The sequence below is a fragment of the Salvia splendens genome, chromosome 20 (genome assembly GCF_004379255.2).
Source record: "Salvia splendens isolate huo1 chromosome 20, SspV2, whole genome shotgun sequence".
Taxonomy (NCBI): domain Eukaryota; kingdom Viridiplantae; phylum Streptophyta; class Magnoliopsida; order Lamiales; family Lamiaceae; genus Salvia; species Salvia splendens.
This window is the reverse complement of record NC_056051.1, coordinates 20,921,896-20,938,524: the sequence shown is the minus strand read 5'-3', so window position 1 is coordinate 20,938,524 and position 16,629 is coordinate 20,921,896. Positions and strand designations below refer to the sequence as shown.

Here is a 16,629-nt window from a genome sequence, read left to right as displayed (position 1 = left end):
CAATATCCTCTCCGTTCCACTTAAGATATTCAAATTTTCTTTTCTCTCACTCAAGATATCCACTTTTTATATATACAAATAAATCTTTTTCTTCTTACTAAAATATTATCTAACATCTCCTTCTAAAATTTCATGCCAATAAAAAATATGGATATCTTGAGTGGGCACTCAAGAGGAAATATTTTTCTTTACACACTTCAATGTTGCAATTTAAATAGATAGACGACTTACTTAACTTTCAATTAAACCAAAACCATTATAAATATAGTTACCTAATTTTCTTTACACACTTCCATGTTGCAATTTAAATAGATAGACGACTTACTTAACTTTCAATTAAACCAAAACCATTATAAATATAGTTACCTAATTTTCTTTACACACTTCAATGTTGCAATTTAAATAGATAGACGACATACTTAACTTTCAATTCAACCGTGGCAAGCAAAAATAAAAAACCTCATTTGTACAAACAAACCTCTTCAACAAATCACCCCGATTTCCAACCACCAAAAAAATGCCAATCCCCAATTTCTATTTCCAAGCCCTAATTATCCTCATAACGTCCGGTTCAGCCCTAACCGGAGCCATGCCCCCTCAAAACCCGGTCCAATGCAACCAGGCCGGCTGCACCTTATCCAACTCCTACGGCGTTTGGGGCGATCGCCAGCCCTGCCACGTCACCACCGCCGTCTACCCTACCACCGAATCGGAGCTCCTCGCCGCCGTGGCCGACGCCAGCAGGAGGAAGCTGAAGGTGAAATCCGTCTCCAAATTCTCGCACACGATTCCGAAGCTCGCGTGCGGGGGTACAATCCTGATAAGCACAGAGAGGTACAACTCGAGCATCGCCGTCGATCCGGCTAATTCGGCCGTGACGGCGGACGCCGGCGCCGGGCTGAGGGCGGTGATCGATCAGGCGGCGGAGGCCGGGCTGAGCCTGTCGGCGGCGCCGTACTGGGAGGGGGTGAGCGTCGGCGGCGCGATCAGCACCGGCGCGCACGGGAGCTCGTGGAGGGGGCGCGGCGGCGCACTGCACGACCACGTGGTGGGGATTAGGATGGTGGTGGCGGCGGGGGAGGCGGAGGGTTTCGCGAGGGTGGTGGATTTGAAAGAGAGAGATTCGCTTTTTAGTGCGGCCAAAGTCTCGCTGGGATTGCTTGGAGTCATTTCTAAGGTGAGTTTCTAAATTTCAATATCTTTAACAAAAGAGTGAACTACGCAAATGAAACCTAAACTTTAAAAATATTATAGGTAGTCCTTCGACTAAGATATAATCACATTTTTTATACTTTTTCACTATTCATCATAATTTTGCACCAAAAATGCCCCCAAGTCATGAAGGGAATTTTTAGACTTTCATATCTTGGTAGTGAATTTGATATTTTCTTTATTTTTCTCTCTAGTACTAAATATGATATTTTCTTACAGTTTGAGTTCCTAAAATGATATTATTCACTTCACTTTTTTCAATCACTTTCATATCTTCTTTCTCTCTTTCTCTAAAAATTGTAGGAAGTAAAAAATTTAAATAAAAAAATACACTATGAATTCTTAAATATGGAATAAAATTTAAAATTATAAATTTAAGTATCAAAATAAATTTTAGCTAAATTTAATTAAAAAAATTAATTTTTAATATTAAAAAAAATCAAATCACAATCAAAATGAAATTTTGTTACAAATAATTTTTATAATTTAATTTATAATTAATATATTTAAGAATTTCATACTATTTTTTATTTTAATTTTTTACTTCCTAAAATTTGTAGAGAAAGAAGATATGACATAAAGTGATTGAAAACGAAAGTGAATAATATCATTTTAGGTACTCAAACTGTATAAAAATATCATATTTAGTACTAGAGAGAAATATAAAGAAAATATCAAACCTAGTATCTAGATATGAAAGTCCAAAAATACCCTTTATGTCTTTAGAGGCATTTTTTGTGCAAAATTGTGATGAATAGTGAAAAGTATAAAAAAATGTGATTATACCTTAGTTCAGGGACTACCTACGATATTTTAAAGTTTAGGTACCATTTACGTGCAAAACGCATAGTTCAGTGACCATTTGCGTAGTTCACTCTTAACAAAAAGATAGGAGAAATATCACATATTCAAATTATATAAACGGATTGAATTTTTCACAAAATTAAGAAAGATATAGGAAAAAGAATATAAAATCATTTTTATTCTTGAAAATAGAAACTTTTAAAAAATATGAATTTTAATAAAAAAATGATAAAATAGAAAAGATATAAAAAAATATCTGTTAATAGAAAATGGATCCCGTTTCTTTAGAAAGAAAAAAAGTTCTTAGTATAAAAATTTCTGTTTTCAGATGATAGACGATAAAGAAACTCTACATAGTTAATAGAGCATAATATATTTCAAGTTGTGCTCCAAAATATTCTCCAACTTATTATATGAATGCAAAATTATCTATATCAATTAAGCTAACCTTCATAGTCAAATGAAATAGTTCTGTTACTATAAATTATTTAGTTTTCAACTTTTCATAGTCAAATGAAATAATTATTTTATACTGCACATTATTGAGTTTCCGTATTGTAATATGCCCAAATCGTGCGCTCATATGCACGTTGTTGCCATTAAATGGCAATAATTACGTGCATTAGCTAGGCAGCATGATTAGGGCTGGCAAAATATACCGAAATACCGAAATACCGCACTTACCGTATTGAAAAAATACCGAAAATTTCGCATTTTCGGTATACCACATTTTTCGGTACGGTATGATACCTTACCGTTAGATTAAGGTACGGCAAATGTATGAATTTTGCATATACCGCGGTATACCGCATCATACCGCAATTACGGTATATACCGTTAATAATTATATATATTTAATATATTTATTATTTATTATTTATAATATTATAATATATTTATTATTTATAATATTATAATATTTAATATATTTATTATTTATAATATTATAATATTTAATATATTTATTATTTATAAATCAAACAAGTATGATTTGCGGTATACCGCGGTATACCGCAATGTCGGTAAGGTAAAGGTTTTCAAATATTGACATACCGAATTTTCGGTATACCGCAATGCTGTATACCGAAAAATTCGGTAAGGTATAGGTATGACATTTTCTCATACCGCAATTTACTGTACGGCATGCGGTATGATATTTTCGGTGCGGTATACCGTACCGTGCCACCCCTAAGCATGATAGCTGGAGTAGTAATTAAGATAAATAGATAATCAAGTACTATACTTAATTAGTTGAATTTTTTGAAGCACATATATACCAACTAGAAAAGCTCTATCTGACTAAAAATAAAAAAAATACATTAATTGGTCAAATTTGAGAGCTCAATATGAAGAGCGCCTCTCTCTTCTAATTGGTATTTGGCCCTCAACAAAATTTAATTAATTACCATAATTAATAGTACTACTTAATTATCTTATTCGAAATGTAATCATCCTAATTAATACTAATGCTTGTTATTAATGGCAATTCGCGTATGAGAGTTGAATACACTACAACAAAAATTCGAAACCACATTATTATAGTCTTTACTTTAATTAGGTGCTTATAAATAAAAGAAAAAAGTTTTGTAACGTTAATTACTAAAAATATTGGAATATATTACTTGTAAACAGGAAAGACAATTTATATAGAAACTCAAAAAATATATTGCCCTTATGTTTATTTCAATGTAATCACAGAAAAATACTACTTCATTTTATAGGTAACGTTCTCATTGGAACCGGCTTTCAAACGAAGCATTACGTTCAATTTCAGTAGCGATGATGGCATTGAAGAGGAATTCATGGACCACGCCAATAAATACGAGTTCGGAGACATCCAGTGGTACCCGTCACGACACGAGGCTGTGTATCGCTACGACGACCGGGTTCCCATGAGCACACCGGGTGATGGAGTTAATGATTTTATCGGATTCCAATCGAATTTTGCCCTAGTCGCAAAAACAGTTCGAGCATCAGGTATGTTATCATCACTCTTATTTATTATCAATGCATCATATCATAAATTAATTAAATAGAGACTAAATGTGCCCTATGACATATTTACAGTAATATGAAATTGTAGTCAAATGAATAAAAATATAGAGATGATACCTATTTATGACTTTAATACCTCTATATGGGAAATTTTGCGTAACATTGTTGAACTAAAATTTATATTAGTGTATATAACATTGTTATATCAAAATAATATGATTTTGCAAAGGCTTAATAATAGTAAAAAATGGCTAATTATTTCCATATTTTTTCACATGGCATATAATTTCGTTTTGGTATGTGAAAAATGCTAGAATGGCCTATTAACCCAATCAATTATAAATTATAATTATGTTTAGATATACACATGATTTATGGAGTATAAGATATGCTATGTGAGCACATTATATGATCAACATCATCCTTGTTTGATGCAGGTTTAGCGTTGTTTGGTTTGTTTTATAATTTAGTTCAACAATAATATATTAAAAGATGCTATTGATACTTTTAATTTGACAAAAAATTCGTTTAAATCAATGCTCAATTTACTCATTTTCTTTATAAGTTCAAATAAATGAATAAAAAAAAACCACCTAATCTCATCTCCTTGGTGCATCTTCTTCTCCTTCACCAATAACTGATGAAATCTCCTCTGATCATTTCTGCAACAAATCCAGAAAAAGCCGCAGAAAAATCAAGAGACACAAACGCCAAATGCATCCTCGCATCCTCCTTCGTCGCCTACAAAAAGCTAATCGCCAACGGATTAAAAAACAACAACCTACTCTTCACCGGCTACCCCGTCGTCGGCCACCAACGCCGCATGCAGACCTCCGGCTCGTGCCTCTACTCGCCCGAGTCCGACAAGACCACCTCCTGCGCGTGGGACCCGCGGATCAAAGCCCTCTCCTTCTTCGAGTCCACCGCCATCTTCCCGGCCGCCCAATTCGCTGCCTTCGTCCGTGACGTCAAGAAGCTCCGCGACCTCGCGGGCCCCGCAAGCTTCTGCGGGGCCGACATCTACAACGGCTTCCTATTGCGCTTCGTGAAGAAGTCGGACGCATACCTAGGTCAACCTGAGGACTCCGTGGTGGTTGACTTTAACTATTACCGTGCAGATGAGGCGGGGACTCCTCGTCTGCACGGGGATGTGTGGGAGGAGGTGGAGCAGATGGCTTTCTTCAAGTACATGGCAAGGCCACATTGGGGTAAGAATAGGAAGGTGGGGTTTGTTAGGGTTGGGAGGAAATATCCTAATTTTGGTAGGTTTTTGGAGGCTAGGAAGGGTTTGGACCCTTTGGGGATATTTTCGAGTGAGTGGTCGGATGAGATACTATTTGGGAGAGAGGGTGGGAGAGGGGATGGTTGTGCACTTGAAGGTTTGTGTGTTTGCTCGGAAGATAGGCATTGTAGCCCTAGAGATGGCTATTTTTGCCAATGGGGGCTTGTTTATAAGGAAGCTAGGGTTTGTAGGTATTCTAACACTTCTACTAGTTGATTTGTTGTTGAATTTGAGGAGAAAAGGAAGTGTGTTTTGATGCATAAGACTATAAGAGTGTTGCTTTCATTCTGTTCACATTTCATTCGCCAACTTTTTCACTACATTCAGGTCTCATTCTATTTACGTTTCATTTGCCAACGTTTTTCACTAAAATCCTTTGCATTTCTTAAAACTCGGAAGAAAAAGTTTATACCTTACTTGATTTCTTTTGAATTCCTTACTTGAGACTTGTCAAGGTTTCTTCGGATGAAGAAATAGATCATGAGAAAATATGAAGGAATAATATATTGATCCTAATGGATCATATTAATAGTAAATCATACTAATAAATTGCTAGAATAGATCCTTGAGGAACATAATAGATAATGGGATACTTATTTTAAAGTCTAAACATACATATTCATAGTTTGGAAGAGACTTAAGTAAGATTTAAATCTTAATAGGAAAGAGATTTGACCTCAGTGGACATTTACATCTTGAAAATCCCAAATTAATTTCTGCCAAAATCCCACCAATCTCTTGACTAGGTAGTGCAAATTTTATAAAATGCTCATAACTTCTATACAGAATTAATCCAATTGAGGTATGCGAGAATAACAAAGTAACAATAAAAATGAGATTTAATTCAACGTTTAGTTTACATGAGTAAATTTGTGATGAATAACTCGACCTAATCATGCAAATGAACTACTATTATTTTTTCGATTAATTTTGTTATATTTAGTTTTAAATATAACATGTGGTAATTTAAATAACATTGCCTTAATTTTTTCATTTACGTGTAATTTGTAAAATATTTCAACACGATTTCCTCTCTCCCCTCCCTCCACAGATGGAAAGATATTGGCCTGTATTTTGGGCCTTCTACATTAGAGCATCCACAATGGCGCCCGTCCCGGCGGACGTCCGACCGGCGTGCCGGAGTTCCGCGCGGGACGTCTTCCATTGCGCAACGGTAACGCGGATACGGACGTCCGTTGTGGACACCGGAGTTCCGCTGCGGACACCAGAGTTCCGCGGCGTTCCCGGGACGTCCGTCGCGACAACCTTGCGGACGTCCGCCATTGCGTTGACCCCACGGACGTCCCAATTATTTTATATTTTTTTGTTGAAATGTGCCTTTCTTTTTTTTATTTAATGAAATTTTTATTCCGTAATCGTGGTGAAATTTTAATTACGTAAATTGTTTAATTTGGTGAATTTGTGAATTTTTATTATTGTGGGAAGTCCGTCGGGATGTCCGCCACTGTGCAGTGGGAAGTCCTTATGACGTGACAGTGCAGTGGGAAGTCCTTATAACATGGCAGGAGGTGTTTTTGGGATGTCCCCCGGGACATCCACACCACTGGATGCTATTAGTATTATAAAAGGCCTCTTAGCATCGATTAGTTAAATGAACAATTTTTTACAATATATAATGAAATATTTGAATTAGCCCTATAAATATGTACTATAAATAAATGGAAAGTATCTCGTTTTCAAGAGTAATTAGTCATAATTAAAATGGTTGATTAAACTTAATGTTCATTTGAATTTAGAAGTGAAAGCACGGATTAAACATTAATAACAATTAACACACATTGCATACACACAAATTCGTATTAATAGCTACTACCATACCTTGATGAATTTTCCTTTTCACAACATAGCATAATAAATGCACAACACTATGTCCTAAAATTTGTTAAAAATATTTAAAAAGCTGTTAAATAAAATTTGAAGACTCTCAAAGCATGTGAGGTAATTATGCAACAATATGGTATCTCTAATTTAATTAATGCAATACTTTTTGAATAATAATTATACACATTAAATTCCATCTCTGTATGTGTTGTTCTTGAGAATGATACCAATCAACATATATGCAAAGATACCGTCTTTCTTTATTCCTTTTCCTTTACTTAAAAACTTTTCTATTACTTGAATCAACATAAAGTTGAATTGAGCTTTTTGTTGTAGATCTAGGCTGTAATAATTTAATATAGGTCTGGGCCCTCTTGGTTTGAATTTATCACTTTCTATTGGATTTGGTTTGTAATTGTATACACATTTATTCCCCTCTTTTTTCCACTCTCTTTGCATCTCTTGAAATGATGCAAAAATTGAAGTCTCCTATAATTTCGGGATGAAATCAAGGTAACTGATTCTTGCTACAACCTTGTTTTTTTTTCATTATCTAAGCTTCAAGACTAGTTTTTTGTAGGATTGATATGGGAATTTTTGCTGGCTTTGTAGCTGTTGATGTTCGTTTATTGTTCTAGCTTGCATCTGTGATTGGAAGGAAAATACTAATTATAATAGTGATTTGAATTTTTTAATGGGATTTGTTTGTGGAGGAATTTAGTGTATGTTCAGGCTTTGAAGATTGATTATGATGTCTCAAAATGGAGTCTGTTGCGTTGCAGAATCATAAAAATCAAATCTTTGTTTCAAGTGATATAAAGGGGAAGAGAAGAGAGGATTGTCTACTTTGATATAGCAGCACTTACATATCAGATAATCATGTTTGCAAAGGTGGGAAACTGCATTTGGTATGATTAGCATATTATCTGATTGGAGGGGTCTTTGTTAGGGCGAAATTCGAGAAAACGGGATGTCATGTTTAGGAATTGATAGAAACTGTGTGGGTTGGGGAAATCAGATCTCCTAGTAGGGATTTGTGATGGCCTCAATCAGAAGAACGTTGTCTCCCGTCCCTCGACCGGGAGGTTTAACCAATGGTGAGGCTTGTCAAGTGGCGTCGCCTTTGTCCAAGTCGTCTTCCAACAGTCAGAACTACCCTCCACAAGGGGGTTTGTTGTCTTCCTCGTTGGGATCCTTGGACTATGCGTTGTACAGAGTACAGAGCTTCGTTCTTGGCCTTTTCTCACAACGAGCTTCAAGGGATGTTGATAGGTCGAGGATGAAGGGGCAGAATTGGCGGAGGGCGTATTTACATTTCTTGTTGTGCTTTGTTGTTGGTATCTTTGCTGGGCTCACACCATTTGTACCGATGAGTATGTCCGGGAATTCCTTGCCTAAGCAAGAAGCTTTTGATTCTGATGAGTTGCTTGGGTTAAAAAATGAGATTTCAATAGTAGGTAAAGTTTCTTTGCAAAAGAACTCTACATTGGAGATAGAGAAGGCGAGTGTTAAAGTTAATCCTCCTCCTGATTATTCACTATTAAATAAGTCGTTGGATCTGTCTCGTGATGGGGTGTTTGATAAGCTTCTGATCATCATCACTCCTACACATGCTAGGCCGCTTCAGGCCTACTTTCTTGATCGCTTGGCACTAACGTTGAGACTGATCCGACACCCTCTTCTCTGGATAGTTGTTGAGATGAATTCTCAATCCATGGAGACAGCTGAATTGTTGAGGAACTCCGGTGTCATGTACAGACATCTCGTATGCAATATCAAGAACGCAACCGAGATAACAGATAGAAGTGCACTCCTTAGGAATGTGGCCCTCTCACACATAGAGACACACCGTCTTGATGGGATTGCTTACTTTGCAGACGATGATAACATATACTCGATTGCCCTCTTCGACCAAATGAGAAACATCAGGTACTGCTCCATCTCCACCATTTTTATTATGTGTTCTGTATTACATGCTTGAATTTTCTAAGAGGTAACAATTTTAGCGTCGAACTTACTCATCTCTTCGAGCTACTTAGATGCATGGAGCTATTGAATCAGTAACCTATCCCAGTTGTGATGATACTCAACAATTTATTGATGCAGTCGGATTGGGACATGGACAACGGCCAAGCTGGTGCAAAGCAGAGACGGAATTCTTCTGGATGGTCCGATTTGTAATAGCTCCCAAGTGTTAGGGTGGCACGTTGATGACAAGAAGAAACGATCTCAGAGATTCCACGCTGAGATGTCAGGTTTTGCCTTTAATAGCACCGTCATTTGGGATACAAAGAGATGGCACCGGCCTACAAATGAACCTATCAGGCAGATTGAGACAGTGAAGCAAGACAAGCAAGTGAGTTTGCGTATAACTGTACACTATGCTACTTCTAGAAACAGAAACCACGAGCCACGATATGAATGCTTAAGGGATGTTGTAATTTTAAGTACTAAGCTGCAAAGGGAAACTTTAAATTACGTTGTAGAACTTAATATGCTGAAAAGGAGGAAAAAGCACAACAAATTTGAGATTTGAAAGATGCTAATTTTGTCAGTGCATCGTGCTAACATATCTACTCCGTTGCAGGCAACCACGTTCATCGAGCAGCTCGTGGAGGATGAGAGCCAAATGGAGTGCTTCTCTGCGGAGACTTCGGGAATCATGGTTTGGCATCACACATATTCATACCCTCATAACTGGTTTACTAGTATCTCGAGCGCCATCACTCCACTTGACTGATGCTTTGCAATTTTGGTTCAAGTAAGAAGATGAGATAATAACTAACCATTTCTTTTGTTCGTTTCCCTTCTTCTAAATCACGTATTAAGATTCATTTGTTTCTCCTTTAAGTACTGGAACCGAGGTGCAGGCGATGTTTGGTGCCATCTGCAGCCTCAAGTAAACGAGCTTGTGCAACGAATCCTTGTCAGAGTCATGGAGATTAGACATCCAGCAGATTCGTTTGAGCATCTTTTCCCAGTCTCAGGTCCGAGGTTGGATATTATTCATGTACAGCTTCTGAATTTATCTGATTACTAGCCATCCATGGGAGGGAAACATGCTGCCATGAAAGCTAGAGTGGTTGGAGTTTTAGCATATTTTTGCCAATATTAGCCAATTATAACTTTTTTTTTGCCCTTCTTCTAAATTTTCATGGTGCAATTGCAACTGTATTATGTGTTGATCTTTGTGAAAGAAAAAGTGCTTTCCTCTCTTCTAGTTAGGCCTTTTCTTAGGAGAAGATTGCATTCTCTGTAGTTAGGAGACTTGATGGGATGGGAATAAGTGGAACTCACTTCAAATTCTTTCCCATTTCACCAAGAAAAAAATCACTATGTTTTCACTTTTTCATTTTTATTTTCATTCTCTGCAAGAAAGCTCAAAAATTTATTTGTCGATGATGCCCGGTATCGATCTGATCTTGGTCACGCTACTTCACGGTTCTTTCATATCGTTTGTTGTAGCTCTTGCTACGTGTGTCGTCTTTATATGTCTTTTCGTCGCGTTTTGTGTTGTTCTTCTTCTTGTTGTGCTTGTAGATCTCCATGATGTCTTTTCGTTCGTGTCGTGCTATCTTGTCGTTGTTAGATCTAACGTGGAGTTAGCGTTCGTGCTATCTCTGGTGGTCTTGATAAGATTCATTGTCGATACTGAAAGGATATGGGCTAGATTAGATTAATATGGATTAAATAATTATAGTTGGGCTACAATTATATTTAGTTCATAAGCCCAACAATCATGAAACCCTAATGACTCTTTGTCTATATAATGGTCATTTATTCTCCATTGTGGAAGAAGAGAAATAGCGTAACATTAGAGAGAAAATACGTAAAGCTCTGTAGAGAGAATTCCTAGCTTTCTTCTACGGAGCGATTGTACCGGGATAGTTCCTGCATCGGATTGGATTGCACGTGGACCTCGATAGTAGTGGATTCAACTTGCAGGATTCAATCGAAGAAGAACAACACAATAAGTAAGATTTAGTTCCGTTGTGTGTTACGTGCTCAACTTGCAATATGATTATGAATCTAGATCTGTTATTCTTGTCTGCAACTTCCGCTGCGCTCATTAGATGAATACAAGAATTACTAACAGTGGTATCAGAGCTCGGGGCTCGATTCATAATTAATTTTGTTTCATAATTAATTTGTGGATGATTTTGGAAATCAAAATTCTGAAATTGGATTTCAAAATTCTTTCAAAGATTTCCTGCATGCTAGAAGTAACAAATTCGTGGAGTTTGCCTTGAGAGGAAATAATGATAATGGCGATTTGAGCATCGCAAAGAACTTCAAGGTCATATGCCTTCTTGAATCAAAACAAAATTTTGAAAAATCTTTCATGCTCTTCACGGCGGCGGCGTATCCATGAAATTTTCAAAGTGTTTGACAAAAATGCATATGCTAATATGCCTAAATGGATTAATTTCACCATTGATGAATCCGCGAATTATTGATGATGATGAATGCTCGTAAAAATAAATTACGACACGGAAATTTTACGTGGTTCGATTTACTGAGGTAAATCTACGTCCACGGGGAGAAATGGGGGCAGGTTTGTATTGCTTGATCTGCGAATTACAGCTTACAACACAGACTTGCTATATGACTTTTTCTCTAGAGAGATTCTAACCTCCTCATATCAGATCTAAGTTCTATTTATATATGGAACTAAGATCGTGGCTTGCATCTCCACCCTAAGTCGTGGATGTCGTGTAGGTCATGGCCTAAGATCGTGGATGTAGCGTAGGTCATGGCCTACGATCGTGGCCTGAGTTGACACCACGTGGTAGTGGGTGCGTTGGACATCCTGTATGGGTCCACTAACTCCTTGTTCGGTCGAATACTGAGACCGAACTGCTTTGGTTGCCGATCTTTGAGTAGAGCTTGATGCCGACCTGAGAGCAGAGCTTGATTGGTTGGCTTTTACCGAGCTGTAGGCTGAGGCCGAACTCTTTGGTAATGCCGAACTCATACTCCTGCTTTGGTTGCCGATCTGAGAGTAGAGCTTGATAGGTTGGCTTTTACCGAGCTGTAGGCTGAGGCCGAACTCTTTGGTAATGCCGAACTCATACTCTTCCTTGGGCTTTGGGCTGATGGGCCGTCATTGCTGTTGGGCTTGTTTAGTGCGCACCCCATCACTACCCCCCCCGAAGGGCGAAGTGAATCACTTCGGAGAAGTGAGTCACTTCGGCATTCTGGATAAAGGCAAGGGGGAGGCTGATGTCAGGGGACGTGCCTTGCGCGTGACTGCATTAAATGCGACAGTAAAATCCGGCCGTTGAATCCTGAAAAGGTGGGATTCGAAACGGTGCGACGATTTTGAAATCTTCGCCGAACCTGATAAATACCTCCTTTCTTCATCATTGAAGCACTTTTGCGACTGCTTCTTCTGCACTCTCTCTTTTTTGCGAAGATTCTCTCTCCGCTTTCAAGAATTTCTTCAGACTTTCTTCACCTTCAAAAAGTAAGAAAAATGTCTTCTTCTTCTTCTTCGGAGTCGGGTAGCGTTAGGAGAGGCGGTAAGGGGTCTTCTGGCCGGAAAGAGTCCGGGGAGAAGACCGTAGAGTATTTCCATAGTATTTTGAGTAAGGATACTGTGATGTCCCTACCCGAAAAATACTTTTTTCCTGGGGGGAAGGCGGTGGTACCTGACGGTGATCATAGGGCTGACTCCCCGCCGGAGGGTTACGCCACCGTGTACGAGGCCTGCTTAGAATGCGGGCTTCGTTTCCCCCTCCCTTCTGCCTTTATAGATTTACTAGATTTTTTTCAGCTTCCTTTAGGCCAGGTGACTCCGAACTCTTGGAGGCACTTGTCGGCCTTTGCTGCCGAACTCCGTAGGTTAGGAAGGGATTTGTCTTTGAAGGCGATCCTTAAATTCTTTCAATTTAAGAGGAAGGGGTCTTGGTTTTACTTGATCCCTGTACAGCCCTTTAGGGCCTTTTGTAAAACGAAGTGGCCGAAGTGGCAAAACCGCTTCTTCTACTATGATAGGACCGCGGCTCCTAGTTTTCCCTGGAGAGGGCCGAAGTCCGTTATCCGTCATCCTCGGCCTGAACCGTTGGACGAGCTCGATGGCGAGCTCAACAAGATTCCCATAGTTAGGAAACAATACACGGAGTCTGAGCTCGTCAAGGGCGACGTCGTGTTCGACATCTCGTCTTCGGACGAAGAGGCCGAGGGTGAGGATTTCTCTTTATCTTTATGCTCTACTGCTTTAGCGAAGAAAACTAACCTTGCTTTCTTGCTTTTTGGCAGTGTACATGCTGAATAAGGCTATCCGAAAGTCCTCCGAGCTTGTGGAGCCGGAGAGGCAGAGAGCCCCTCGCTCGGCGTCTGAAGCCGAGAAGGATCCGAAGAGGCAAAAAACCTCTTCTTCGGATCCGAAAGAGCCGGAGTCGTATTCGGCTAAAGGGAAGGGGAAATTTCATGAGTCCCCAAGAGTGCCGGGGAAAGACCTGGTCATCTCCGAGGTGGTTGCAGACATCCCGGAACACGTCCCTGAGCCTTTTCAATGGCCGACGAATTTTGTGGAGGTAAGCTTTCTGACTTGGCTTCTTTTCCACATTTTTTGATGGCCATTCTGTTGAGTTTTTTCCTTGTTCATCTTCAGAGAGCCAAGCTCGTCTCCGTGGAGCTCTCCAAAGCGTCCCACGACTACGAGGAGATGCAGAAGGAGTTGCATCTTGCTCGTAGTCTGGCCGAACAGGCTGAGGCCAAATTTGAGAGGGCCCGAGCTGCTAGGATCTCGGCTCAGGATGAAGCCCGGTCAGCCAAAAACCAGCTCATCATCCTGCAAGAGCAGACGAAGCACCGGGAGGCTCAGAAGGAGGCTGCCGCCGTGGCTGCCCAGGGGGAAGCTCTCCGTGTTTACACGGAGAAACTCTTTTTGAGCAGCCAGTTCTCGGCCTTTGTCGGTAGTCTGGTAAGGCTAATTACCGATAAGGGCGAGCAGGGGGCCGACGTCGTGCTGCCTCTGTACAGCCGAGAGATAGCAGCTCGGCTTCAGAATCTGCCGCTCCTTGAGGAGCTCGCTTCATCCTCGGTCCTGCTTTCTGCAGACCGAGTCCGGAGTTGTCGAGCTGACCGGGACGAGAACCTGGAGGCTATCTTTGCCTCCGTGGGACCCGTTTCACCCGCTTCGACTTACAACGGAGAGGGTGAGGCCGAGCCGCTGGAGCCGGAGGCCGAAGTCGAGCGGGCCGGGCATCCGGAGAAGGAAGCCGATCAGGAGGCGGAGGCGAGGCCGGCAGGATGCGAGGCCGAGGCTGAGGTAGCTCAGGAGAAAGAAGCTGAACCAGAGCGAGGAGCCGGAGACGAAGCTGGCGGAGTATGATTTCGTCTCCCTTCTCTTACTCTGGTTTCTTCCTTGTAAAATGGCCTTGAAGCCCTCCTAGTGTAAAAAATTTTCCTTGTGAATGAAAAATTCTCTACACTTGTCTTCTTATAGCTTTTCGTACTCGCCTTTATTCCTGTTGTATTTTACTATCTGCTCGGTACAGCTGCCGAACTAATATAGCTGCTTTGTACTCAAGGAGATGGAGATACTTCACTGGAAACGGCTGTACTCTTCAGCTTTAGATGAAGCTGAGAAAAGAGCTATAGCCGATCAGACGAAGAATGACGAGCTTCTGGCTCGTTTAGTGAAGCTGGAGGCCGATAATAAGGACTTAGAGTCCGATAAGAAGGATCTGGAGGCCGAGCTGAATACGACCATTGCTGAGAGGACTGCGTACGAGGATTACATCCGTGTGCGCGGGGGAGTGACCATATCAGATGTTCAGAGTCGAGTTGACGAACTGTGGGAGGAATATCATGTACTCCGGAGGAACAATGCGCTGGAGAGCTCGGCTTGCCAACAAGTTGTGAAATCATTGCGGCGCTGGGCTTCTCGGTACAACATTGTTCTTTCTCGGCGCCCCTCCATAGAAAGATTCCTTCGGCATATCGTGCCAACAGATGCTCGCACTCCAGATCAAACCTCTGGTTCCCTTGTTCAAAATCCTACTCCCAGTCAACAACGAACTCCGGAACAGCCGGAAACGTCAAGACGAGAACGGGCTCAGGAGCAACCGGAATCGTCAAGACAGGGACGGACTGAAATTCGCCGAGGAGTTGTGACTATGAGCGAGCAAGATCAGCAGATGCTTATTGCAGTGACTCTTCATCGCCGAGGTGTTAGGACTTCTCGGGCTCGGGGAAGAGGCGTTGGGTCGAGGATAGCATCTCGTCGACCTGCTTATTCTTCATCTGCTCGGAACAACCGAACTCGGCTTCCAGAGGATTTTGCAGATAGGTGGCTTAACTTCAGCAACCCTGGACAGTAGAATAGTCCTTTGTAATAGCGTAACGCCATTTTGTAGGGTAGCGGAGTTGTATGCCGAACAAGATTTGAAAAATGAAATTTTGTTTTCGCTTCTAACACTGTATTTACAGCTTAGCGAAAAAATTTCATCGTACTTGTCCTCGGTCTTATGAAGTAAACTTCTTTGACCGGACTTGGTCCTTGGTCTTATGAAGTAAACTTCTTTGACCGGACTCGTCTTTGGTCTGATGAAATAAACATCTTTGACCGGACTCGTCTTTGGTCTGATGAAATAAACATCTTTGACCGGACTCGTCTTTGGTCTGATGAAATAAACATCTTTGACCGGACTCGTCTTTGGTCTGATGAAATAAACATCTTTGACCGGACTTGGTTTGTGTTCTAATTTGGCGATTTTTGTCGCCGGGATCGAACTTTCCCTTGTCCTAATTCGGCGAGTTTTATCGCGTGGATCGGACTTTCCCAGTTAACCGAAGTGGTCTTATGCAGTAAACCTCTTTGACTAGACATGGTCGTCCCCGGTCTTATGAGGTAAACTTCTTTGACCGAACTTGGTCGTCCTAATTCGGCGAGGTTTATCGCGTGGATCGGACTTTCCCTTATTGCAGTTCGTTTCAGACGAAGTGCTTATTTCTTAAGCCGAATTGTGGTCTTGTATCTTCCTGAGAAGCTTGGACTCACAATCGTTGGCTTATTGCAGTTCGTTTCAGACGAAGTGCTTGTTAAGCTGAATTGTGGTCTTGTATCCTCCTTGGAAGCTTGGACTCACAATCGTTGGCTTATTGCAGTTCGTTTCAGACGGACTGCTTGTTAAGCTGAATTGTGGTCTTATATCCTCCTTAGAAGCTTGGACTCACAATCGTTGGCTTATTGCAGTTCGTTTCAGACGGACTGCTTGTTAAGCTGAATTGTGGTCTTATATCCTCCTTAGAAGCTTGGACTCACAATAGTCTTTAATAATCGATCTAAAAAGGGGATCAGTCTTTAAAGAACGATATACCTTGGTACCATTTGTAAGAGACGACAAGCACAGAGACAAAACACATAGAGAAAAAATGAAAAAGATGAAAGAAAAAAAACTTTATAAACTTTTTTTTTTTAAAAAACGACAAGTAAAAGGTGCAAGTAAGAAACAAACAAATAAAAACATATACCCCTATGACCG

The 16,629-nt window shown here is 40.3% G+C and overlaps 2 protein-coding genes across 2 annotated transcripts; both read left to right on the top strand.

Moving 5' to 3' along the window:
* Positions 1 to 215: 215 nt before the first annotated feature.
* Positions 216 to 5,587, top strand: LOC121780982 (L-gulonolactone oxidase 3-like). Its single transcript, XM_042178648.1, has 3 exons — positions 216 to 1,177; positions 3,738 to 3,993; positions 4,689 to 5,587. The coding sequence occupies exons 1-3, from the start codon at positions 518 to 520 to the stop codon at positions 5,507 to 5,509; spliced, it is 1,737 nt and encodes a 578-aa protein (XP_042034582.1). The 5' UTR covers positions 216 to 517; the 3' UTR covers positions 5,510 to 5,587.
* Positions 5,588 to 7,394: 1,807 nt separating this feature from the next.
* LOC121782852 (probable beta-1,4-xylosyltransferase IRX9H) lies at positions 7,395 to 10,355 on the top strand. The gene is made up of 5 exons (XM_042180826.1): positions 7,395 to 7,648; positions 7,918 to 9,064; positions 9,242 to 9,491; positions 9,723 to 9,896; positions 9,987 to 10,355. Exons 2-4 carry the CDS (start codon positions 8,175 to 8,177, stop codon positions 9,873 to 9,875), a joined length of 1,293 nt encoding a protein of 430 aa, XP_042036760.1. The 5' UTR covers positions 7,395 to 7,648; positions 7,918 to 8,174; the 3' UTR covers positions 9,876 to 9,896; positions 9,987 to 10,355.
* Positions 10,356 to 16,629: the final 6,274 nt, after the last annotated feature.

Bases quoted from the DNA above. Each gene is read 5' to 3' on its own strand.
- LOC121780982 (XM_042178648.1), top strand. From the start codon at position 518: ATGCCAATCCCCAATTTCTATTTCCAAGCCCTAATTATCCTCATAACG. The intron at 1,178-3,737 runs GTGAGTTTCTAA...TTCATTTTATAG, and splicing joins TGCTTGGAGTCATTTCTAAG to GTAACGTTCTCATTGGAACC. The intron at 3,994-4,688 runs GTATGTTATCAT...CAACAAATCCAG, and splicing joins AAAAACAGTTCGAGCATCAG to AAAAAGCCGCAGAAAAATCA.
- LOC121782852 (XM_042180826.1), top strand. From the start codon at position 8,175: ATGGCCTCAATCAGAAGAACGTTGTCTCCCGTCCCTCGACCGGGAGGT. The intron at 9,065-9,241 runs GTACTGCTCCAT...TTATTGATGCAG, and splicing joins GACCAAATGAGAAACATCAG to TCGGATTGGGACATGGACAA. The intron at 9,492-9,722 runs GTGAGTTTGCGT...ACTCCGTTGCAG, and splicing joins CAGTGAAGCAAGACAAGCAA to GCAACCACGTTCATCGAGCA.